This window comes from Fukomys damarensis, unplaced genomic scaffold (genome assembly GCF_012274545.1).
Source record: "Fukomys damarensis isolate Sample0158 unplaced genomic scaffold, DMR_v1.0_HiC HiC_scaffold_11, whole genome shotgun sequence".
Classification (NCBI taxonomy): domain Eukaryota; kingdom Metazoa; phylum Chordata; class Mammalia; order Rodentia; family Bathyergidae; genus Fukomys; species Fukomys damarensis.
In genome coordinates this window covers 25,940,782-25,967,412 of record NW_022900923.1, presented here as the reverse complement: position 1 = coordinate 25,967,412, position 26,631 = coordinate 25,940,782, and the positions used below count along the sequence as shown (strand labels likewise).

At 35.2% G+C, this 26,631-nt stretch overlaps 1 protein-coding gene across 7 annotated transcripts in view; it reads right to left on the bottom strand.

Annotated features, from left to right (window-relative positions):
• Smg7 (SMG7 nonsense mediated mRNA decay factor) overlaps positions 1-26,631 on the bottom strand; it is a 90,465-nt gene that overhangs the window by 35,662 nt on the left and 28,172 nt on the right. For 4 of the 7 annotated variants that reach the window (XM_010640550.3, XM_010640555.3, XM_010640554.3 and 1 more), the window contains exon 2: positions 4,022-4,160. The exons of 2 other annotated variants lie outside the window; for them this stretch is intronic. In XM_010640550.3, the coding sequence (XP_010638852.1) occupies positions 4,022-4,137 (116 nt within the window). In that variant the 5' untranslated portion in view covers positions 4,138-4,160. Of the gene's footprint in view, positions 1-4,021; positions 4,161-26,631 lie in introns of those variants that run through there. One more of the 7 variants, XM_010640551.3, reaches the window with a different exon arrangement.

The window sequence follows — 26,631 nt, the reverse complement described above, 5'->3', positions numbered from 1 at the left end:
ATATACTGAACCATCATACTGTATCACATAAATAAGTACAATTACTAGATATCAAAAACAAAATTTAAAAGGTTAATTACCTTCCCTTGAGATTTGTCTTTAAAAATAACATTTCTGACAGGAAAGCTAGAGAATATTAGTTCTAAAAGTTTTACTATAATGTTTTTACATAATTAGGTATTTAATAGCCATTATGAACTTTAGTTTGGTTTTAAAATGTAAAATGAGTTAATTCTCTTAGCCGTTACCCCCCAAAAAATAAAGGTTTTTGTTTTTGTTTTTAAATTAAGCTTTCAAACAAGAGAATCACATAGGGTCCTGTGGAGGTAACTACAAACCACATGAGAACTATCAATATAAATTAATAATACCAAATAAATAGTTATGTTTAGTCCTAAAATACAAAGCACATCAACTTTCATGAATCATACAGCCCTATCTTCCCTGCCCACATTGAGTGTTAAAATTTGCCACTAAAAAAAATCTCCACAAGGCTACTGGTTTATACATTTTAAAAACTAAGATCATACAAATTGATAAAACATACAATATACCCTATCTTAACAAAGTCAGAATGCTTCTTCCACTCCATGGAACACCACTCTTAATAAAGTATTAGTTTTCCTTTCTTACCATATATAGGAAATCAAATAAGTGAATATGTGATCTCATATAACTGCTTTAATAAAGGCTAGCTAGCTTTTTTATATTTTAAAAAACCCTATTCCTCAACTTTGCTGGTTTTGTTAAAGTCCTTTAATAGATTAACATTACATTTTCTAGCCAATGCTTATATAAAAAAAGTTTTAATGTTTTTCTTGGCAGAAGGTGTGGCAAACAAGAGCTCTTTTACTCTTTAAGCTGAAGGAATTAATGAAAAGAATGAAGCAAGAATACAAAAATTAAATTATGCCTTTAATTATAAAAAAGCACTAACAGCTAGAAAATGTGAAGCTATTTAACACATTCAATAAAATGTCTTAGTTATTAAGTGATAACAACATAAGCACTTCTATTACACAAAGAAACGGTTAAAAGGCTGAATAAAATCTGAATATCCAGGGACAAATATGTTGAAAGTTAACAATCTGAAACAATGCTCGTGAAGATAACATAACCTTACATCAAGATCTACAAGTGTATTCATTTCATTCTAAGCACTGGTACTGTAATAATACTACTATGTATTGCATTTATATTGTACTAAGGGTTTTATATAAAATAATCATTTAATTCACACTAAGTATCATTACTGTTCGCATTTTGTACTTGAAGAAAATACAAGGAGACAGAGGCTAAATAAATAACATGGGTAAGGTCACAGAGTTAAGTAGCAGAAGAAGTATTTGAAATCAGTTTGTCTCCAGAGTTCTGCTCCTAGGTGTTATATCAGATTTCTCTCTTGCACAAGAGTATAAGAGAGAAAAACAAAACAAACAAACAAAAAACTACAGTATTTGATCGTAATAGTTCACAGAATTGAAGCAATCTGTATTTAACCATTTTATGATCGTTTTATGTCACTAAAAGGAAAAAACCTAAAATTTGGGCTATCCTCTTTAATATCTTGGTCATATTTAGTATTAATATAACAATGCAAGGTAAGAAAGGGTAACTCTTCAGAATACATATTCTAAAATCTGGTTTAAAAATCTAAGATATTTCTAAACCATAGACACATAAAATGGGAGATTCCTTCCACATGAACTCTAGACCCCTTTCTCTGTAAGGAGAATTCAGAATGATAAACCAACATTTTCTAAATTCAGTTGCCCAGAAAAGGAAAATCCCTCTCTAGTTTTGGAAAAAGGATCCAGAGTACTTCTTTTTGAAAATTAAGCAAAAGCCCAGGTAGGTTTTACAATTGATCTTAGCCAAAAGGCCGAAAAGTGATCCAACGTAGGTTTTAATTCATTACTTTGCTCATTTTTTCCACAGAATTAGGAATAATTTGGGATAATAACAATACTTATCAATTATAATCATAAAGATAAGCTAATCATAATTACATATGCTAAATAACAGTCACACATGTGTATACACTTATACACACACTCACAGGAACACATACATGATATACAGCTCTCTCATACATCACCAAGTCTCATGGTAGTAATCAGAGAAAAAAAATCATTACTGTACTATTGGATCTCATTTAGAAAAGAGATCTAAGAAAAATGCTGCTCTTAAAAGGGGCTTTTCTCAGTTCATGTCAATAAACATTCCTTCTTTCTATGGCATTTTATCTTGTATTTTCAAATCTGCTGACATTTCAATGCTCTATACCACAACATTCAAAGAAGACAAGAGATTGTAAGAAACCTTGCGTAACATTTCAAGGAGCTCAAATTCTGTTCTTTAAAAGCAATACAAAACCAATGGAGAATTTTAAGTAAGGTTACAGCATTGTTAGATTTGTATTTTAAAAATATACAGATTTTAAAACATCAAGACTAGAAATGAGGTGATATACAGATGGGTTGAAAAGCTCGGATTAAAAAAATAACTGGAAATTGTAACTAGCAGACTAATTATAAAGATACAGCAGTCTAAAATCAGTCCCAGGTTGTTATCTAAAAGAGCTGGGTATCTGAGAAAGTGGGGGGAGGTGTGTAAATTAGCACTTAAAAATGAGAAAGTTGCTATGAGAAATAAATAAGACAAGTTACATAACTGAAGGTAAGTGATCCCTCAAAGAAGAAAAGCAATCTGACTGTGACCTCCAAATTACTTTTGCTCATTTAGTTACTGAATGGCTGGTTAGGTGTTGTTACTTCCCCTCTGCTGCTTCCTGGGATCCCTGTTCTCAAGGACCACACTGGGTTTAAGATAAAATCTTGAGGTGGAGGTTAAAAAAATTTTAGGTCCTCTACCACCACATAATACTAAACAACAAAGAAAGGATAAGGTGTTTTGATGTTATGAAGACCACATTCTTAGTATGAAAAGAAAAGAAAATCAAAGGTAGATGTATAAATTACAAAAGAATTGGTCATGTTACTTATTTCTCTCTAAAGATTAGCATTGATTGTATTATTATTTACCACAGTATGCTTTAAAAATTGAACCTAACAACACATCAAGCAAATTATAAATGACAGAAATGCCGTGCTAATTAATAATACTTTAACCCCATCTGCTAAAAATTAACATATAGTATAATAATATGCTCTGATCATTTATTATTTGCCAGGTCTTAATTTCTCATGCTTTCATGTATTATAAAGCCTTTAACTATCACAGCAACTCTATCAGGTTAAAAGACCCCCATTTTGCTGATAAGACAGAAATACAAAATGGCTAAGTAACTTGGCCAATGTCACATAACTAAGAAGCAGCAGTGCCTGGATTCTACCCTGCAATCTAATTTGAGAACCAGAGCTTGTAAGCATTATACAGTAAAGCAGGTCTTCTGAAATAACCCAGCTTTAGGTTCAATTTGTAGGGGTAACTATCACCTCTCAATTAAAAGTCCCATCTCTTGAGATTTTGTACATGGTGTGTCATTATTCTACAGCAATAGTTACTAACTCACCACGTAGAATACAGCCAGTACTTTATCATACACCAATTGTACAGGCAGTTGGGAGGCTGAACTACATTCATGCTAATATACAAAACCTGGAGTGTATGGTTTCTGCATTCAAGGAAATTTGCTACATACATAAACAAAAGTGGAAACTTTCATTCTAGACAATAATGTGCAAGATGGGTATATCTTATGCTTATAAATATTCAATGGTTTCATGCACAAATGTAAAAGTTTTTAAAATTTACTTCAATAAAATCTTTATAATTTTTTGGTCCACAAGATACAAATGTACAAAGTAATCATATGCTCAAAATTTTATAAAGCCACATAAGTGAAAAATTTTTTAGCAGGTCTCCCCCGATCTTGGCCAAAATCAAATCTTTCAGAAAGTGTCTAATTCTATTAGAAGCCGAAGAATATGAACACTTTAACATACATCTCTAAAGTTAATAAAAACATGTAGAAATCCCTTGTAATTTTTCATCCTACCTAATATTACTTGATTTCAGATGTTCTTCTGATTTCAAGTTTTCGGTCCTCATCTGGGACTTAAATGAAACGTTTTCTCCCACAATGACTATCTGCAAGAACATCCAATTTCTCATAAGGTAGAATGGTTTAAGACATTCTAGATAGAGGAGAGGAGGAAAATATAAGTTAACTCACAAAAGCAGAGAATTGCCTGGAATACAATTATTTTTTTCTTCATTTGAAATGATTTAATGTGAAAGGCAAAGACAAAATATCAAAGACTTTTTTCTTTTTTATATCTAATTTCTTAAAACACACCTTTTAAAATTGTTTGAAATGTATCTAACAGAATACTGTTTTAGATCAAATTGTCAGCCCAGTCTCTCACCCTCTAAAAGCTTAGAAATCTCTAAACAACAGATACAGGTTACCCAGCAGGGTTCTTGCAGGACTGGATGAGAAGGACCTATACAACATAGGAGCAGATGGGGCCCTTACTGAAGGAAAAGCATGTCAAAGAATTAAACCATAACTATAAGGGTATAAATAATGCTTAAATTTGAAGATCAGCTGAAAATGTTGGGTTTTAAATCTTCATTCATTTAACAATATTTGGTCATTTGTATGTCCTAGATACTACATTAAAGACTGAGTATACAATGAAAACATAGCTATCATGTCTACCATGGATTTAAAATTTAATGTAGAAACAGACAACAAGGAAAGAAGGAATAGGCAACAGAAGTTAAAAGCATGAGTTCAGGAGTTCCGTTGTCATCAATAGTCCACCAGAGAGTAAAATTAACACACAGGAAAAACAATACAATTTCTTGGGGACATCAAACTAACTCAAAGATTTGTGCAAGGTGAGTAATTACTGGCCACTGGTTATTGTTTACATTTGTAATTATTAAGCGGCAAATACCTGTCTGCATGTACTATATGTGTGATTTCTCAAACTGGAGCATAACATGATTAAAACTATTAAGAATCTTGTGAGCTGGGGATTTAGCTCAGTGGTTCCACCTCCTGCCTTGCAAGTGCAAGGACCCGAGTTTGATCCCCAATAACAAGAATCTTGTGTGCAGACCCCAGGGTTCAAATCAAGCTCTGCCACCTGCTAGCTATATAACCGAAGGTGAATTATTTCTTAATGTTTCAGGTTTGTTAAAAGATGAATAAAATAATCTACTTTACTGAGGTATTTTCAGGATGAAAGAAAGTAACAGAAGTAAAGCATTAGGATTGTAAATAATGCCTTAAAAATGTTAGTAATCATTATTATTGTCACTATCATCATTTACAATTATTATTAAATCTCCCAACAATCCAAAAAGGCAAATGCTGTTATCTTTATTTTATAAATTACAAAATTGAAGCTATGAACTCACCAGAAAAATCTCAAACATACAGCCATGGACTTTGTCGCCATATTTCAAAGCATAATTTCCAGTTCTTGTGACTTTAGTGGCAATTCAGTGGAAATAAATAAGATAAAATGATAAAACCCGGGGCCAGGGATTTAGCTCAGCGGTTCGATGGCCTGCCTCCCAACCGCAATGACCCGAGTTACCACAAAAAAAGCTAAAACCCAAGTTCCTCGTTAGTCTAGCATATAAAATCCTATAGCTTTCCATTTTCTAAGCCCTTGAACCGATGTGTTATCAAAAAATAAACCGAATGTTTAATTTTAATTTATTACAATAAGAAACAATGAAATTAATCTCCCTCAAAATACTTTCCCTCACTTTGAACACACTTTTCCCAGTTTCTTGCCACATTTTGAAGCAGTTCAGGAAATCCTCTTTCATAAGTGTTTTTAGTTATGCTTCCGTGGCTACCTCAATGTCTTGAATCAGTTAAAAACATTTACCTTTCATGGTCATTTTGACATTGGGGAACAGCCAGAAGTCGCATGGTGCCAGATTCAATGAATAAACGGATGACAGCACATTGTGATGTTTTTACAAGCCTGCCTTTCTATTGGATGGCACTCAGAAGCAGCATTCACCGTATCTTTCATCATACCTCATAAAAACAATCACGAAAGAGGACTTCTAGAACTGCTTCAGATCATGTTTGAGGCAAGGAAGAGTATTTTGAGGGGGATTAATGGCAATGTATCTTTTATCATAATAAAATTTTAAAAAGTTAAACATTCACTGTATATTTCAATCATATCTCATATTACTCTTAGTTTCTTGCTATTTTCCCCCTCAGTATCTATTTTTGTTCATGCTCTTCCTTTTCCTCTCTTCTTTTGTGGTACCAGTGATTGAACCCAGCGCCTTCATTCACACTAAGCTACATACCCAGCCCTTTATTATTTTGAGACAAGGTCTTACTACATTGCTAATTTGCGCAGGCCAGGCTAAAACTGCAATCTTTCTGCCTCAGACTCCCAGAGTGCTGGTAATTTATATTGCAAGGCTGGCTATTCATACTCTTCAACTCAAATTGAAATGCCCTCCCATCTCCTTTCTTGTTTGGTTAATCATTTCTAGTACTTTAAAACTCAGCAACTCCTGTTAGAGCCTTGGATTTTCTAAGGATTGCTAGTGTATCTTGATGCTCATTTCTGCTATATACAGCACCCAGAGTGCTTGCTACAAGGAAGTCATTTATTCATGTTTTCTTCAATAAGCACTGTCTTCCACCTTGTACATCCAGTGCTTAACACAGTGCCTACTATACTACAATTTGCTCAAATAAACCTACATTAATATGGACCAACATCTATCTTTCAAAGGTCAAGATTGTAAAAATACAGCTTTTCACATCTTAACAATAATTTCAAGTCTTGCAGGAAAAGAAATTCAAAAACTTTTCCAAGAGCAAGAAATAACAACTTCCTTTTATGTTCGGAAAATTTACCAGTTTATATAGCCATTTAGATAAATAGATGATCATTTATACTTGGCTCGCTGAAATTCAATTTGACTTTCATGGTAACGGGATCTATATAAGTATATACATAGAGCATGAGTAAGCTCAAAAGCCCAAATATATTAATTTTTACATTAAAGGAGGTATGGCAGAAAAAGTTTTTCAATCTCACCCAAATCAATGCCTTTAAAAAGAAACAGTACATTCTTTGCAATAACCACTGTACCTTCCCGAAATGAAATACAGAGATAATACAAACTACTTAAAAGGCTGGGGATGTGGCTCAGTGCAAAGGCTCTGGGTTCAATCCCCAGTATTCAAAGAAGAAAGGAAAGAAAAGAAAAAGAAGATGACTTACAGGTAACAGATAAGAAAGACAATAATGAAGTAATCAGATGCTTGTACATACCAGCTAATAAAAAAATTAAAAGAATTCCAAATGAGGGCAAAAAATGCAAGGAAATATTAGAAGATATTAGTTTAAAAGTATGGCTCATGTAAGTAATAAAAGGCTAGACTTATTAGGAAAAGCTAAGAATAAATGAAAAGTAACTGTGCCATAGGACAGTGAAGGGCAAACCTTTTGGAGAGGAAATGCCAAACTGCAACCCAAAACCCATTTATTTACCGCAAAGTGCCAACACTGCAATTAAACCTGAATATTAACATTTTAGTTTAGAAAAACAACTCTACATTAACATCTTTCCCCTTATAAGAAAAATAGAGTAATACATGTGCCACAGGTTTGTCACCAGTGTCACAGGATAACACGATAATGTAAAGTACAATACTATTAAATAAGACTGGGAAAAGTAGTTTTTTTTTTATTTTTGTTTGTTTTTTGTTTCATTTTAATTAACTTTACCGGTACATTTTATGTATACAATATGATGACATTCATCATTGGAAATTTGCACCTTTACATGATATATCTTGGTTCTTATTGGGGAAAAGTACTTTTAAAAGATCTGTTATCAAAAATAAATAAAGAACTCTTAAAACCGAATAGCAAGAAAACAATCTAATATAAAAATGAGCCAGCTGGGGATGTACCTCAGCAGCACCTCACTTCCTGGCAAGTACAAGGTCCTAAGTTTGATAGGAGTGGGGTGGAGTGTGTGATTCAAAGCACCTGACATCATACCAAAGAAGATACACAGAGGGCACCAAGTAAATATATAAAAAGGTGTTCCACATCAATGTTATCAGGGAAATCCAAGTTAATACAAGATACTACTGTAGTGTTCTGTTAGAAAGACCAATATCCGAAACATTGACCAAACAAAATGCTGTTAAGGATGAAGAACAACACAAACTACAATTTCCTGCTGGTGGGAATACAAAATAGTACAGCCAATTTTGAAGACATCTGGCAGTTTCTTAAAACCAAACATACTCTTACCACAGGATCTAGCAACTGCACTCCTCACTCAAACAAAATAAAAATGTATGTCTACAAAAAAACCTTGACTCGTTTACAGTAGTTTTATTCATAAATACCAAAATTTGAAGCAACCAAGATGTCCTTCAGCAGGTGAATACTCTGTAGCACACTGAGACGATGGATTATTTATCATTCAGCAGTAAAAGAAAGAGCTATCAAGCCATGAAAAAGCTACCACTAAGTAAAAGACACCAATCTGAAACTGCTATACACTACGTTATGTATCAAAGATATATAGCAAAGGCAAGATTATAGAGACAGCAAAAAGGACAAGTGACTGACAGGACCTGGGGAGGGATGAGGAAACGGAAAGGATGAACAGGAAAGATTTTTTAGGGCAACAAGAATAGCTCCTTTACTTATAATGAGCTTATATAGAAAAACAAAAAACAAAACCCAGTGGAAGTTGAAAATACTGAAAATTGAAAGCTTAGTAAATAAGATGGCTTGCCCCTCTCATACACACTGGTTGTCCCTCCCACCTCAGTACTGGGACTGTGTATAGGGCCAAGGGGGCATGCTAAACAAGTGCTCCATTACTGTACCACATCCCCAGATCTTTTTATTTTGGGACAGGGTCCAAAGTGCCCAGGTTAGGCTCAAACAGGTGATCTCTCTAATAGCTGGAGTTAAAGGTGTCTGTCACCATCCTCACTCTGTTTATCCTCTTAATTGTGTAGTGGAAGGGAAAATGTAGCTCACTGCCAGAGTCCAGTATCTCAAACTCATACTAGCTCAGGAAAAGATAAAAATTGAGTTCGAACTCTAGTACCAAAAAAAAAAAAAAAAAAAAAAAAAAAAAAAGATCCTGTTAATTTGAACTATCAAAAGTATTCTGGCCGGGCGTGGTGGTGCACACCTGTAATCCCAGCACTCGGGAGGTTGAGGCAGGAGGATTGTTGGAAGTTCAAGACCAGCCTGGGCTACATAGTGAGCCAGACCCTGGCTCAACATCAGAGCAGTTCAAAACAACACGGGGAGCCCTGTCTCAAAAAAACAAAAAAAAAAAAAAAAACAAAAAAAAAAGTATTCTGTGTAGTACTATAATGAGGATATGGCATCATATATTTGTCCAAATGTACTACAATGCCAAAAGTAAACCCTAATGTACACTGTGGACTCCAGGTTATTATGAGGGGTTAATATGAAAAATATAGCAGGGAGGGAGGATGCTAAGGGGTGCAGATATGCTATGTGGGACAAAAAGTATATAGGAAATCTTTATTACCTTCCTTTCAATTTTGCTGTGAACTGAACATAGCTCTAAAAGAAAATTTAGAAAAAATTATAAATTTTAAAAACAAAGCCAAAAACAAGGGTATGACTCTATCCTTTTGATATGTAAGCATACAAAAAATGGATTGGAAAAAGAATCAGTAACCGATCATCATAATGTAAATAAAGCACCAAATAATTTGCATTAGGGAGAAACAAAGATTACATTCCTAACAGGGTAAATAGCCAAGTTAATTAAACAGCTAGAAGCAATATTTAAAATACTGTCTGATTTAACTGAAACGTACTTATAAATCATAATTTACACATTATGTACTGTCTACATCTGAGAGGTCTCTGATATAAAAAAGAATAGCTGGTATGGTGGCCTATGCCTATAATCCTAGCACTCTGAGAGGCTGGATTGCAAATTCTACCCCAGCCTGTGCAATTTATAAATCTTGTCTCAAACCAACAAACCAACCAACCATTTGGGGGTGTGTAGCTTGATGTGAAGGCCCTGGTTTCAACGTTTAGCACTGCAAAAACAAATTTAAAATGTTTTTTTAAAAGGCTGGGAATGTAGCTCAAGGCAAAAGCCCTGGGTTCAATGCCCAGAAAGGGGATGGGGAAAAGACTACAGAAGTCAAATTAACTTTTCTACTAAAGAACCATTGTTTACTCCATATTTCAAACAATATTTTTATCTAAACAGCTCCTTTTTTCTTGATTATTTTCCAATCTAATGAAGAAATGCATGCTATGTTACAAGCTAATAATTCAACAAATGTATTTGATAAAGATCATAAAGAGCCTATCCTATGGTTTATTATTTTATTAGTAACCCCCAGTGAATCACTCACTTCCTGGCATCTATCTGGACTCTCAAGAATTACCTTCATACAATGACCTTCAGTTTGGTCATGTGACTTACTTCAGCTAACTGCACTTCAGCAAACATGACACAAGAGGCCTGGCAAACTCTTGCACCTTGGGCTTGCCCTTTTGTAGCACCATCATCACATCATGAAACTGAGGATGCCAGACCACTGGGAAAGAGAGATACAGTTTTCCCAGCTATCACAGCTATTAACATAGCTATTCATTCCAGTAGAGGGCCCAGACATTCAAAGAACTGGACTATGACAGTCAGTATCACCTTGAACTAGTCTGAAGATGGGAAAGTTTTGAGCAAAATCTTTGAAGATTTTGAAGACAAACATGACGTAATCTAACAGATTTTAACAGTTTCCACCCAGCTGCATTGACTGGCTTACCAGTAGGAAGCCATGGGGTTGCTAAAATGGGATTAGATTAATAACATCTGTCAGCACACTGAATGATGAGTGGAAAAACAAAATAAACAAAATACGATGGTTCTGTGGTTTTCAGCCTAAGAAACTGAAACAGAGAATGTACCATTTATTAACATGAAAAATGCACAAGAAGTAAGCGTAGGAGCATGAGACTATTTTGGTACAACAATGCTTAGTATATATTATATAAGCATTCTTTAATAATGATGATGATTATTAGACATCCAAAGGAATACAACTGGCAGTTTGTTAAGAGGGTGTTTATCTGAGAAGCTGAGGCAGGAAACTCACTTGAGCCCAGGAATCTGAGACCAGTCTGGATAATACAGTACGATCCTTTCTCAAAAATGTCTGGGGTTTAGAGGAAAGACTGGGAGTACAGATACCCATTTGGGAGTCATTAGCATATACATGTAATTTAAAGCCCAAGATGACATTACCAAGAGTGTGTGAATATAGGAGTACAAAAATATGAGCATCACCCATATTTAAGAGACTAGACTGAAAAGGTCAACTGTCAACAGACTGAGAACCAATGGCCAGAGACAGACTGTTGAACACTGTGTTCTGGAAGCCAAATAAGCAAAGTTTCAATAAAGGTGTAGAATCAATAATCCTGCTGATGCATAGTAAAATGAGGCCTGAGAGATGACCATTGTACTTAGCAATGTAATCACTAAGGATCTTGTTAAGAACAGTTTAGGGTAGCTGAGTAGCTCAGCTGTAGAGCATGAGGCCCTGGGTTTAATTCGCAGCACTGCCTAAAAAAAAAAAAAAAAAAATAATAATAATAATAATAATAATAATTTTGATGGAGAAATGGAGGTATAAGCCTATGGACTTACTTCAGAAGAAAATAAGAGAAGAAATGAGACTAAAACTGAGTTTAGACAATTTTGTCTTAGGAAGGAAAAGCAGTACCTGGAAGGAAATATGAAGGGCAAAAGGGTTTTTAAGATGGAACACCTAACAGTTTTATGAGACAAGATGAGATAAATGCCAGCACAGAAAAGATTTGATAGAAGATGAAAACAGTCTTCTGAAAGCCATAGGGACTTGTTTAAATATTATATACATTTAAAAGAAAAAGGTTTTTAAATGGAAGAGTAAAATTAAGAGTACATAAAAAGGAAAGACAACTAATAATTACTGAGGACCTATTAAAAGTGAAATGCATAAAGCATTCAGAGTTTAGTCTTCATAGTAATCTTAAAGTTTTTCAATTTCATAAATAAATAAAAATGAAAGATTTTAAGGAAATTGTGCAAGACCAAAGGATAGTTACGTGCTTGGAAATGGGATTAAAATCTACATTTCTGGAGCTCAAATTTTTTCTATTCAAAATTTACAATAAATCTCAATTTCCAACAGTTCAAACATTCAAAACACTAAACTATCTATCTAACACTAAGTATCTTCCTGCTTATGATTTATTCCCAGTTCACTTTTTCAGCAGGATCAGACCCATCCACATCCTCTGTCTAATCCTTAAACCTAAAAATTTCTCCAAAAGACTCCTCCCTGGTTTTAGCCTCTAGCTTAAATTATTTCCCAAGTGGTACCTCTTTTACTTCTTCCCACTCTGCTCTCAATATAAAACAAAAATCCTAATTTTAGAAATCTTTGATTAATAAGACAATTACCAGACAACACAGGTTTCCTATATTGCTCACATAGAATATATAGGAGAAATAAACACACAAAGACTTGAATGACAATTGTAGAATGTTTCTGGAAGTACCTCTAAGTCATTGTTACAAGTAACTTTTTCAATATTTTAGGGCCAAAATTGTTCAAAGAATACAAGATAAAAAAGAGGGGGACAAATCATGCTAGGTGACATTCTTCAGTAGTATGTAATTGTAAGATATACAATTAGATGAAACAAGTTATAATGTACTTTCCCAAGCTTCTACTCAATAACAAAGATACAGACCAGCTTCTTTGATACACTAACATCACTCTAACTCCAGATTTTCAATTTGTCTCTGCTAACCAAGGAAAAAACTACTTTCTTAACTGGCTAAATGTGCAGTAAAAAATTCACAACTCTGTACTGTATCAATAAAATTAAATTACTAGTTCATCTGGGTAAATCATATCAAATTGAGTTTATATCAATTATTTTAAAAATTAGGTGACGATTACCAAAACTTAGGTGGTTATTTCCAAATCTGATGAAAATTATAAATCCACAAATATAAAGTCAATAAACTACAGATAGTTAAACACAAAAGAAAATTCACAAAGGCATTTAATCAAATGGTTGAAAAAATGATAAAATCTTAACGGCAGAGAAAAAGACATATTTCTCATAAAAAGCAATAAAGATAAGAATCATGGCTGAATTCTTATCAGAAAAAAAGGCAAGCCAGAAAGTAAGAGTAGTATTTTTAAACTACAGAAAACAAAAGCCAAAAACCAAAAATAAACACCTCAATTTATAATTTTATATCCAGCAAAAATATCCTTCAAAACTAAAGGCAAAATACATGGTCAAAAACATAAGTTAAGGAAACCTGATGACATCAGATCAATACCATAACGAAAACTAAAACAGAAGGGCTTTATGCTTAATAAAATGACACCACATGGAAAGATGGACCTAAACAAACAGATGGGGAATCACCAGGGATGATAAACATATGAAGAAATACAAAATAACTTTTTATTCCTCACTTTAAAATTTATTTTAAAGTAGACAAGAAAAAATAATACTATATTGTGGAGCTTAAAAAATGTTGATATTTGACAATAATGATACAAACAAAAGGGAAATGAAAGTATTGTATACTGTTGAAACTTTCTCTATTACTCATAAAATGGCATGACAGAAAAAATGCATAACATTAAATCCTAAAGTAACCAAAAGAAAACAAAAAAAGGAAGACACAGTTCATCAAGGGACTGAAGAGATAAAATGAAACAGAGAAACAGGAAAGAAAAACAGATAAACTACTGTATGGAGATTTCAAAACTCTGCTCTCATTAAACAGCAAACTAGGCACAAAACCATTAATATCAGACCAAACCCATCAACAAACATATCTATTTATGGAACATTTTTTCTACAATAGTATACATTCCTTGCAAGTGCTCATGGAATTCATCAAGACAGACCATATGGTAGACCACAAAACAAGTATGCAGAAATTTTAAAGAACTAAAACCACACAAATACAAATTCATAACAGAAAGCCAGTTGGAAGCTGGGTATGGTGGAATGGTCTGTAATCTCAGCACTTGGGAGGCTGAGGCAGGAGTCCTAGACCAGCATGGGCTACATAGTGAGTTCAGGGCCAATCTGAACTACAACAGTGAGTCCCTGTCTCAAAAGAACACACACCCTCAAAACACAAAAAACAAAAGCAAACAAACAAAATCAAAACAAAAAAACCCCACACCACTAAAACAAACAAAAGCCAGATGGAATTAGCCATCTAACTCAAGGAATAAAACTGTCTTAATTGCTCAAATATTTAGGAATATATTGTCCCATTTCCAAATAATCAAAAGGCAAAATAGAAATTACAAGAGAAATTTGAAAAAAATTTTAAGTCAAATGAAAATGTAAACATACACAATTGTGCAGGTTGTAGTATTGAGAGATACTTATAGCTTTAAATGCTTATAATAAAATAGGATTTAAAAGCATTGATCTACCTTAAGAAGGTATAAAAGGGAACAGCATATAATCCCCAATCAAGTGGAAGGCAGGAAATAACAAAAAGCCAAAAACAAAGGTACAAAAAATTAGTGAAAGCAAAAAGCTAATTCTTAAATACCTGTAACGCCCCTCAAACTGATCCACAGTTATAATACAAATCCAATCAAAAACGAGGAAAAAACCTAAGCAGGCTTTTTATGGTAGAAACTAGCAAGCTGACTTTAAAATTTATCTGCCAATGTAAGCACCCACAATAGCAAAAACTGTTTTCAAAGAGAATACGGTTAGAAAACTTACCCTAATTGATTTCAAAACATAACAGCTAACCTAACAGCTGTAGTAATCAAGGGAAAAATGTTATCTATAATAAAGGCAGATATACAGATAATGGGACAGAACAGAGGCCACAAATAAACTTATCTACCTACACATTGGTGTGTACAGCCAATTTTTGATGAATATGTCAAGGAATTTAATGCGGAAAAATAATTTTCTCAACAAATAATGTGGAAACAACTAGAAGAAAAAAATCAAACTAGAAAAACTTAATCTAAAAGAATATTACAACATACACAAAATAATCAAAACTGATCAAAGACAGAATCTACCAAATTTATAGGAGAAAATTGAGGAATAAACTTTTATCCTTGCTATGGTTTGAATGTTTATGTTTTCTCCAAAATGCATGTTGAAATAATTTCCAATGAAACAGGATTAAGAGGCGGAACTTTAAGAAGTTAAATCATGCAACAGAATATGACTCAACAGTAAATAGAAAGGATTACTGATGTATGTAACAATATAGATTAATCTCTTGGAATATTTTTTGGCAAGCAAAAGAATATAAACAAGAGTACATGCTATATTATTTCACTTATGAAGTTCTGGGAAACAAAGGTAATCAATAGTAATAAAAATTGATTTTACATCTTTCTGTGAATCCTTCAATTTTGTTCTTATTATGCTACATACTACATCCTAACATGTTATTTATTAATTTTAAAAAATATAATTCAAACTGTAAATCCTCCAAAATTGCTTAGAGAAGTGTCTGAATAAATACACTGAGTGAATGTATTTAAGATATTATTTGTGAATTTAAACAATAAGGTGATGAGTATGATTTCACACATGAAAAATTAAAAAAAAACAAAACAACAAAAATTCTTTGGGGAAAACTCCTTAGGGTCTATGCTATGGCCAACAGAAAGAAATATGAGTTACACATATATAATTAAATTTTCTAGTAGCTACATTTAAAAAACAGTGTAATTAATTATCAGCACATCCAAAATATTAGCATTTCAACATACGGTCAATATAAAATATTTACGTGTCAGTAATTCTAGAAAGCACACATTTTTTTTTCAGCTTTAATTGAGTTTATTGGGACATTTAAAGCACACATTTTTAAAATTTAAATTAAACAAGGCCAGGAATGATGGCACATATCTGTACTCGATAGCATTTGGGAGGATAAGGTAGGAGAATTCCAAGTTCAAGGCCAGCCTGGACTACATAGTGATATCCTGTCTCAAAAAACCAAACAAATAAATGAAACTTAAAATTAAGTTCTTCAGTACTCAATATCCCTAGGTGACTAGTAAGTAGCATCTATACTTGGACAATGCAGATATAAATCATCCATGAGATGATCCCTTATTTTAACAATATGAAAGGAAGATTAGAGGAAGACTCAATTCCTACAACTAGACCAATAGGGTGCATACTTCAGAGCAGCCACTTTGCTTACTGATTGCTATGGTTTGAATGTATCCCCCAAAGCAACTATTTTTGGCTTGAGACTTAATAAAAGTAAAGGTAAGTCATAGGGCTTTGTTTGCCCTCATGGATTCATGTCCTTGTCCTGAGAGTGGGCTTGTTACAAAGTTTGTCCCCATTCTACTTCTCTCCTTCCTCTATCATGAGATGAAAGAAGACCCCCATTAGATGTGGGTCCCTGGATGTCACAACTTCCAGAGCTATAAGAAACAAATTTATTTTCTTTATAACTGACTTCGTCTGTGGTATTCTATTGTAGTAACACAAAAGGGACCAAAGCGCTGATAGAAACAGCTGGATTATACAATTTACCACTGATCCCTTAAAATATACGAGGGCCTATTATATCTTTAGACATGATGCTATGCCCTGAGATGTAGCAGTGAAGAAAGTACAAATGGTTCCTTCTGGGAACTTAGAAGAGAACTTACAAACTTCATGAGGGGCTGTAGAATAAAATTAATAAGCAAATCATTATATACAGTAATCTAGTGGGGATCACAGACTGAATCGATTGAGGATGAGGCTGGAAAAGATTGCAAAGCCAGATGCATTCTTGGACAGTAAGGCCCCAATCCAAGTTGCAGTGAAGTGTACAACTTAAGTATCCTGTAACTAGTTTCAGGAAAACTACAATTGATTCTTCCCAGGATTATTTCACTTGTTTTTTCTTGCCCAGACCAAGCAAGATTCACCATGAACTTGAGAATAAGGCCGAGCTAGACCTGAGCAAAGGGAGCAGCTTTTCCAATATCTTTTCTTTTAACACAATACTTAGCACCCTAATTACTTTACATTGTATTGAGCAGAATTAAATAATTCAAGCCCTATTTGCTCTAGTTTCTTACAGCTTCAATTTCCTGTACAAGAAAGGTTAGTAATGCTTATTTTACAGGATTTGTTTTGTTAGTGAAAATGTTTAACACATGTGAATGGATACTGTAAATATTACAGCACTGTGTGGAAAAAAAATATTGAAAAACCTTATAAACAATTTTCCTGAATTGACTGTCACACTGCCAGCATAAACCTAGGCTGTCCAACAGACAAATGAGTCCTTGACACTTGGTTAATGTGACTGAAAAATTGAATTTTAACTTTCATTTAGTTTAAATGAATTTAAACAGCCAAATCTAGTTTGGACAACACAGCTATGTATCAGTATCACTGTTACTGATATAAGAGGGTGAAAGAGTGAAGCCTCAAAATCTACTGCCTCTCCTATCAATTATTCTCATGTCACCATTTTGAAGACAGTCAATGTATGTTTGATCAACAAGTATTGTCTCTTGGTACCTGCAGGAAAACAGTTCAGGACATTCTTCATATATTAAAATAACATACATGCTCAAGTCCGTTATATAAAGTGGCACAGTATCTGCATATAATTTATAATACTACAAGGTAAATGCTATGCAAATATGTTATGCAATTATTTATGAAGAATGACAAGGGAAAGTTTGTATATGTTCAATACAACTAGAATATTTAAAATAACATTTTCATCGGTAATTGGCTGATTCTGGACATCAAATCCACAGATAGGGAGAGCTGTCTACACACTAAATGAAAAGCCTTGAAATAACAGAGTTGGCTTCATACTAGTTTAGGTCTGAGAAAAATAATACTAATCTGTTAGGGTACTAGCATCTGAACATGGCTTTCCACTTTTGCCCTGGTTAGCACTACAGCAGAAAATGAAATGTATCTCTCACTCATCTGTGTTTGTCAACAATTCTCCTACCAATGACTCTCAACATACAGGAAAGACACACTGCCTTGGTTGCATTCCTTTTAAAAGCCAATTATCTTAATTTTTTTTCCTGTTTTTAGGAATCCTCTAAACTTACAAGGCAGATCTTGCTTTCTGCTATAAATTTACCAGTTTCCCTTGCAGACAGGGCCAGGAACATAATTCAGATTCCATTAATGAAGACATACACACTACATATATAATTGGAAACTAATGTGAGAAAGCAGTAACTGTGGCTAATGCAGCCTAGACAGCAGCAGCAACTATAACCTATTTCCAACAGCAATGAAATAGTGTCAGGCATGAATGGAGATTAGGGACAAAATTGAGTTTCTGGATGGTATCTTAACAAGTTGACATCTAAGGTGCAATTTGAGGCACTGTTCCAGACTCTATAGCTGTTGTGGGAGGCAGAATGATTTCCCAAAGATATTCACATCCTATTCCAAACCTCTAAATATGTTAAGCTGAAAATAATGACTTTCCAGATGTGATTAAAGACTTTTTTTTTAAGAAGAAAAGGAATCTTGGATTATCTGAACGTACCTAATATAACCACAAAAGTCCTAATAGGTGAAAAAGGGAGAAGAGAGAGTGAAAAAGGAGATGAGCTGAGGTAAGGAGAGGGTTGAGTGATGCGATACCTGGCTTTGAAGATGAGAAGATCTGAAGCCTCAAAAAATGGAAAGGGCAAGAAAAAGGATTCTCCCCAAGAGACTCCAAAAGAACCCTTTGATTTTAGAGCAGTGGGACCCATTCAAATTTTTAACCTCCAGAAGAGCACAATAAACATATTTGTATTGTTTTATCCCACAATGTTGGTGGCTCTTTGTTACAATAACCACAGAAAACTAATACAGCTATGAATCCAGGTCTCCAGCCCTTTAAGGTAAAATAAGCCCAAACTGCTTCTGTTCTTCATGACTATATTGCCCTTACCTTCTCATCTTTATACCTTAGTAAACCAACATTTCTTAGAAAATGATACAGTTCTTTGCTTCTTTTCATTGCTTAAATTTAGTTTATATCACAATGATGAATATTACTGATTAATTATTCAGATTCCACTATTTCTTGAAGACATGATAATTATTATGAAAAATTCATGTCATTCAAAATGTTTACAGTAAGTACAAGCTCATATTATTAGTGAATATTTACTGAATGTCAGTATGGCTCTAAGGTCGCACTAAATTAAGTAAAAGCTCTGCCTTCAAATGCTAACACAAGTACAAAATATGGCAAACATAAACAAAGTAACGTGACCAATGAAAGAGGACTATGAATAAAGGCAAACACCTACTCATGAGAAAATTTAAAGATGACTGAAAGAAAGACTTTCTGGAAGAGGATAATTTCAAGGGCAATCTGAAGTCACATGAAAGAAAGAAGTTAAAACTGTGCAGTTGAGGAAAGCTGACTCCTTTCTCAAGTTGTACTTGTGCTTCAATTTCAATTAACAAAATATAAGAAGAAAAACAGTAAATTAAAAGGTGTCAAATAACATACAAAAGTATATTTTTAGTAATCTATTACTTTGAAAACATTTTTAATGCTCTTTCTTTTGGGGGAAATGTCCTCATTATATAACGCAGGATGGCCTTGACCTCTCTCCATGCTCTTGCCTTAGCCTCCTGAATGTCGGGTTGACAAATTATGTGCTGTCTATCACACTGTGGAATCTTTAAACAAGTCACACCTGGGGTTGGGGGATGTAGCTTGCTAGTATGCAGGAGATTCTGGGTTTCATTCCCAGGACCACAAATATAGATAAACAAGTAGATGGGTAGATGATGGATACAGCAACCAGATAGATAACAGGTCAATATGCTGAATTTTCCTTCATATATACAAAATCATATACTTCAGTGTTCAGATGCTAGCACCTAAATATCTCTGTGTGATAATGCCACTTAGGCAATAAGGAAAAGAGAATCCCAATCTTCTGTACTTATAAAAACTGGCAAATCATTCTCTATTTGTTCTAATAGCCTAAGTGGATCAGAATTATTTACTCCCACAATCACTGGTTCTTAATATGTATTCAGAGGGTCTTGGGAAAGAGACTGCATCTAACTACCAATACTAAAGGTAGAAACTGCAGTTAAAATAAGGGATATTAGGTCAACTAGTCAGTAAGACAATTCAGTCTAAATAAATTCATTTCAAATATAACAGAACAATTATTTCCCCTCTCTGCTCCCATCAGTAAGCCTTTTGACAAAACTATCCTGTCCATTCCTTTATTATTCATAGAAAATAAATGCATTAGAAAGGTTGAGACTGATGAGAAGTCTGTCCCGACTATGTATATAATTGTGTTTTATATTAATATATAAAACTATATAAACAAAAGAAAAAGAAAAATCCTACAGTCCTAAGCAAATAAAAACACAAAACTATAAATACATTCAGTATGACGTATGGATAAAAGCATGAATCTGAAGTCTTAACTCCTAGATTTAAAATTCAGTTTTGCCACCCGTATGTGACCCTGGATTTAACTGTCCTAGGCCTCTGTCTGTTTGCCCAATTGTAAATAGCAATAGTAGTACATACCCCACAGGACTGCTGTTGAGAGTTCAAAAAATTAATAAAACACACAATGTTTGGAATAGTGCATGGCCCAAAATAAACTGTAAGTTCTGGCTATTTCTATTAGTAATCTGTCAAAAGAACAAGCAGCTTCTATTCATAGTTATTCTCTCTACTACAAATCTATATAAGCCTCATTATTAGAAATGAAAAAGCAAAAGTTATGCTAGTATCTTCCAGACTACAGGTAAATGGAAGCTAAGAATCCATGCCACCGCCCAAGAATATGTCATGGCTCATTATCTAGATGCCCCCCCCACCAGCCTCATGCAGTCAAAGGTGGAGCTTTTTGGAGGTGGCTGAATCTACAATGTGTGATATTGGGATTAACAAGGTGATGCTAAGACTAAGGGTGCCCCATCCTGGGTGTGAGTACTACCTACCTTAAAGGCATGTAGCCTGGAGAGAATATAAGGGTCAGAAAGAGGGCTGTGGTTGCTTGCTATTGCTTTGCTGCTTTGGTTGGTGCCTTTTGCCTGCCTTCAACTATTTTTCCTCTCTGCCACGCCATCCTGACTGGAAGCCAACTATGAACTGAAACCTCTACCAATTGTGAGCTACAATAAACCTTTCCTCTTCTAACTTTGAGTGTTGGGCCTTATGTCTCAGCAATGGGCAAAGTAACCAAGACAGATTTTGGTTCCAGAGAAGTGGAGTCATTGCTGTGACTGTACCTGATCATGTGCTTCAACAGCCTTTGGAACTGGCTTGTGGGAAGAGTTTGGAAAGGTCTGGAGATGCTTGCTGAAGATGCAACCCTGGAACGTTTTAAACTATACGTGATGGGAGATTCTGGTCAGAGTTCAGAAAACCACAATGCTGATAGAAATGCTGCCAATAAAGATCAAGCACAGGAGGTTTCTGCTAAGGAGGACCACATAGGATGTTGGACTCCAATGTATGTTATGCCTTGGCCAAAAATTTGTCTGTATTTTGCTTATGTCCATGACTGTATAAGTCTGAGATTAAGGGCAGTGGACTAATTAATCTTGCAGAAGATATTTCAAGGCAGTCTAATATTGAGGTGGTGGCATGCTATTGTTGGGGGCTTTTAGCCAGATTTATGGTGAGAATCAAGAGCAAAGAGCCCAGAAGAATGATTTAAAATGTGAGTCTGGCCAAAAAGGAAGCACTAGTGAAGCTGCAGACTGCAAAGACAGAGCAGAGGAGAACTTGGCTGCTGAGAAGGAATAGGATAATGGAAAAAACATCCTGAGCATATTACAAGAAAAAGCAGGACTCCAGCCTTTGCAGCCTCAAGGTTCCAAAGGTGAAAGAATTTGCTTTGAGAAGAGATCCTAAGAGCACCATATTCCAGAATGACAGAGATCCAGAGAATTCGTTCCTCAGGACTGGGTTCAGAGGACTCAGCTATCCAGGTATTCAACCCCTGCAGCCAAGAGAGAAAGAAGCCTAGCTACGGCTCCAGCTAGCAGCAGACCTTGGCATCATCCACATGGCACTGGTTTCAGGTGCATGCAGGATGCAAGAGTTGTGAGATCAGGAAGGTTTCCACCCAGATCTCAGAAGGCCTGGGAGGCCAGGCAGTGTGCCCCTAAGAGGGCAGTATGCGAAGAAGCTGTAAGTGTGAGGCCAAAAGTGCAGTGGAGACTCCAGAAGTTTGGAGAAGCCAGGAATGTGGATCATCTGAGGAAAGCTGCAAGATGTGAGAGAAGTCATGGGCAGTTCTACCCACTGATCTTGAGAGAGACAACCACTGCCAATGCCACAGGGGCAAAACCATCCAAGTCCTTTGCTATTCAAATCTTGCCACAGACTGCCATGGATGGTGGACATAGAAATACAGAACTTAATGTTTGCCCTGCTGGATTTTTGGACTTGCTTTGGTCCCATTTCTACCTTCCTGTTTGGAATGGGAATGTTTATTTTCTGCCATTGTACATTGGAAGTGTTTAACTTTCTTTTCATTTGTACAGGGGCTTGTAGCTCAGAGTTTGCCTTAAATCTCAAAGGAGACTTTGGACTTGGGCTTTTCTGCAATGCTTAAACTATTAGGACTTTGGCAACTCTTGGAGATGAATTAAGAGTCTTTTGCATAAAGGGATGTATAGTCTTGGGGGGCCAGAGGCACAATGTTTTTGATTTAGTCTAGATGTCCCCTCAAAGCCTCATGAGGTTATACATGGGGCTTTCAGAAGTGACTAGATCTTTTCAGAGGTGGTGTGATAGTGGGATTAAGCATGGGATGCTGGGATCAAGGATGTGTAATAACTAAATTAGCCCACTAATTGGTTTGGCTTAGTTTAGGAGTGGATAATAGGAAGGCCCAGCCTGGATGTTTGAGCTATCTGCTCCCAGACAGGGAAGCCTGGATAGACTATAAGAGACAGAAAAGAAGCTACTGCTTGTCACTTGGTGCTTCTCCATTACTTCACTGCTTTGCTGCCTTCTGCACACCAGGAACTGTTTCTTATCTGCAATGGACCTCTGCCATGCCACCTTGCCTTGGAGCCAGCCAGCTATGAAATGAAACCTTTACCAAGTGTGAGCTACAATAAACCTTTCCTCCTTTAACTTTGGGTGTTGGGTATTTTGTCTCAACAATGAAAAAAGGAGCAAGACAGAACATAATCATTAAGAAGGCCTTAAACAAGTCAAAATGACTCCTAAAAACATTATTTATAAAATCATATAACAACATACCAAAAAATTTTTAAAAGACATTAACTGAGGAGATTCCCTTTCAAAGTTTCACACATATGGTAACATCATGATACAGTTCTCACATTTTCCAAATCCAATACAAAAACAATAAATCCTTATATAAAGGAAAGCAATTCCTTGTCAGTATTTAAAACAGAGAAAGTCAGTCATAGCAACACATTTCTGAGAGCTGCCATCACCTGTAGCCTCACACCAGCTGGCAAAAGCAGTGGAAAAGAAAAGTAATCATTATTTTTTGACATGAAGGAACAATGGACATAACATATAGAAAAGCGGAAAATTTATGGGTTACTATGGCGTAATATGACTTATTTGGTCTTTGCCTCTGCTTCCCATCAGAGCACATAAAAGCACTAGACTCTCCTGAGTGATAGAATTAACTATTATTTATAATGAACCCTTTTTGATCATATCTGAATTTATGTTAATGAGATGTCTCAGGCTGGGGCTTCTAGATGGCTTGAGGAGGAGGTTGATCATCAGAAAAACAAGGGATTAGATGGCTAAAAATTTCAGTCCTACCCACTGATCTTGATGCCTGGAGATCAAGCTCTATAGAAAACTATGGAACAAAGATTTGATAGGTTTCCTGATTACTGAATATATGGAGGTACTGGGAAAGTGGTCTGTGCCCACAGAGGGCATGGATGCTCTGACTCCCCATATCTGCTCTACTGATCACTTCATATGGCTGTTCATCTGATCCTTTACAATATCTTTTAAAATAAACCAGTAAATATAAGTGAAGTTCTCTGAGCCAACCCTAGCAAGGAGGAAGGCTATGGGAACAGTAATTTACAGAAGGTCAGTCAGATACATAAGTGACAACCATCTATTTGTGATTGACATCTGAAGTAAGAACAGCCTAGCAAGCAAATATTATAGGACACTCACTTGATGCCCACTGGAGAATAGCTCCACATGTAGGGAAAACTTTACACACATCTGGGCATGCAAGTGTTCTGAACTGTGCTGAGTGAGAGTAGAAGGATTTATAGCTTTTTTATTAGCTTGGTATCACATTATATCATTTTCAAACTCACTTTACAGTACATGGCCAAAATTCCAGATCCTAAATTGTTCTCTCATTTCCATCGTACCTCACATGGAATCTGGGGATCTGAAAATGAGTAGCATAAAAAAAAGAAATTATGTCCACAGCTGAGTCTAAAGCCAAAGAAAAGCAACTCATGTCTTATCAAGAAAAACAACTACTTTAACAGGGTTATTGGGTGAAGTTTAACATGTGTCACTCACTGGGTCTGCCACATCTCTTTTCACCAAGAGCCTCTTAACTAATCACCTTTTCCAACTATCTAGTATTTCCTCCCCTGGTTCTGTTTCTTTCTGCTTAAACACAACTGTGATTCACGATAACTTCCAGGATCCAATTTAGACTCCAATGAACTTCATCATCTGTCACCTGACTGTCTCCCTAGCCTATGTCCTTACATTCTTCTGCACATTACTCTTCACTCTGGTCCTTAGGTCATGAGCTACTCTCTGAAAGAAATTTACCTTCTTCTTGAAATGATACTTATGGATAGGATTGGTTTTATAAATTTAGTTTTCTTTATGATGATCTATAAAATCCATCATGGTATCCTCAGTTTTTCAGTTCTTTAAAATCATCATTTAATTATATCGCCACAATAAGTTCTGATCCTAGTTGTCTGAATAAAATGGTCAGAAGTCAAATGAATGTGTATTCAAGGCATTGTCCAAGATCCAGTGACCTTATGATAGTTCTAGAACTTGGTATAGGTAGTTCAAACAAAGGAGCAAACTAAAGAAATCCGGTAGAGATAACATAGGAGAACTGCTCCATAAGAATCTGAGGGTTTTATGTAACAAATATACTACTACTGCTATTTCTAATATTAATAACTCCATTTCTTGGTTTCTTTTACTAAGTGCAAAGTACCATGGTAAGAACTTTTACTGTGACCTCATTCATTTCTTGTCAACTCCTAAGAAACATATTATCACCATTTTACTACAAAGTTAATTGTAATTTGAAAGGTTAGACAACTTATGCAAGGTCACACATCCAATATGCAAAACCAGACCCATTAGAAAGCAAAGGTCTTGCTCTTAAACCACTGTATTTTTAGGTGCTAGACTCGGCCTGCACTCTCATTTGGAGTACCAAGCTATGCTTTCTTGTAACAATATTCCTTTATAAAAGGGAAGCTAACAAACTGATAAGGTATGTCACAAGAGATAACAGCTTTCTTGCAAGTACAAGGTCCTGAGTTCGATCCACAGATACCCCCCTAAAAAAAGAGATAACAGCTTTCGACATAAGAATTATTCGAGCAAAATTTTAAGACAAGTTTAAAAAAAGTATTAGATGAATTCAAACAGGACTAAAAAATAATAAAAGCCACAAGGAAACACATGAAAACACAAACAAGGCCCAAGCAAAAATCATACCATATATTAGTAAACTGAAGTATGCTCACACCTTTTTTTTCTTTCATTGAGTTTATTGGTACATATTAGGTATACACAGTACAGTTACATTCATTATTGGGATCTCATACCTTTACATGACAGGTCCTGGTTTTTTCCTTTATCCATTTATCTGTTGATGGACATGTAGGCTGATTTAAGATTCGGCTATTATGGGTTTTGATGCTATATGTAAGTATGCATGAATCATTGTAATATGCTTTTAACTCTTCTGTGAAGATATTTAGAAGGGTAATAGCTGGGTTGAATGAAATTTCTATCTTTGGATTTTAAAGGCATCTTCATACTGATTTTCATAGTGCTTGTACTAATTTGTATTCCCACCAACAATGTGGAAGCATTCCTTTTTTCCCTGCAGTCTCACCAGCATTTGCATTATTTGATTTCTTGATGAAAGCCATTCTCTCTGGGTCTTTTGATTTTTGACAGGGTCTCACTATGTAGTTTGTAGTTCAGGCTGGCTTGAACTCACTATATAGCACAGGCTGGCCTCAAACTCTTAGCAATCCTGAGTGCTGGGATTACAGGCAGTGCCCCTTTGAATAGACATTCAGCAGAAATGCAAATTTCCATTATGTACCTGCTCAAAATGGAAGGGATACAACTATTTACAAGATGGCCCTTTTGCCCAATTTGTGAAGTGGAGGTAAAAGGAAGAAATAATTGATGATGCAGAGAAAATACATGGTAATGAGTCCATGGATTAAAAAAAAAAGCAGCTGCGATCACCCGGCGGCGTGCGCGCGAGCTCCCGGCCTGCGCGACAACAGACCCAGGAAGGACCCAAGGACCCCAGAGGGGTTTTTTTTC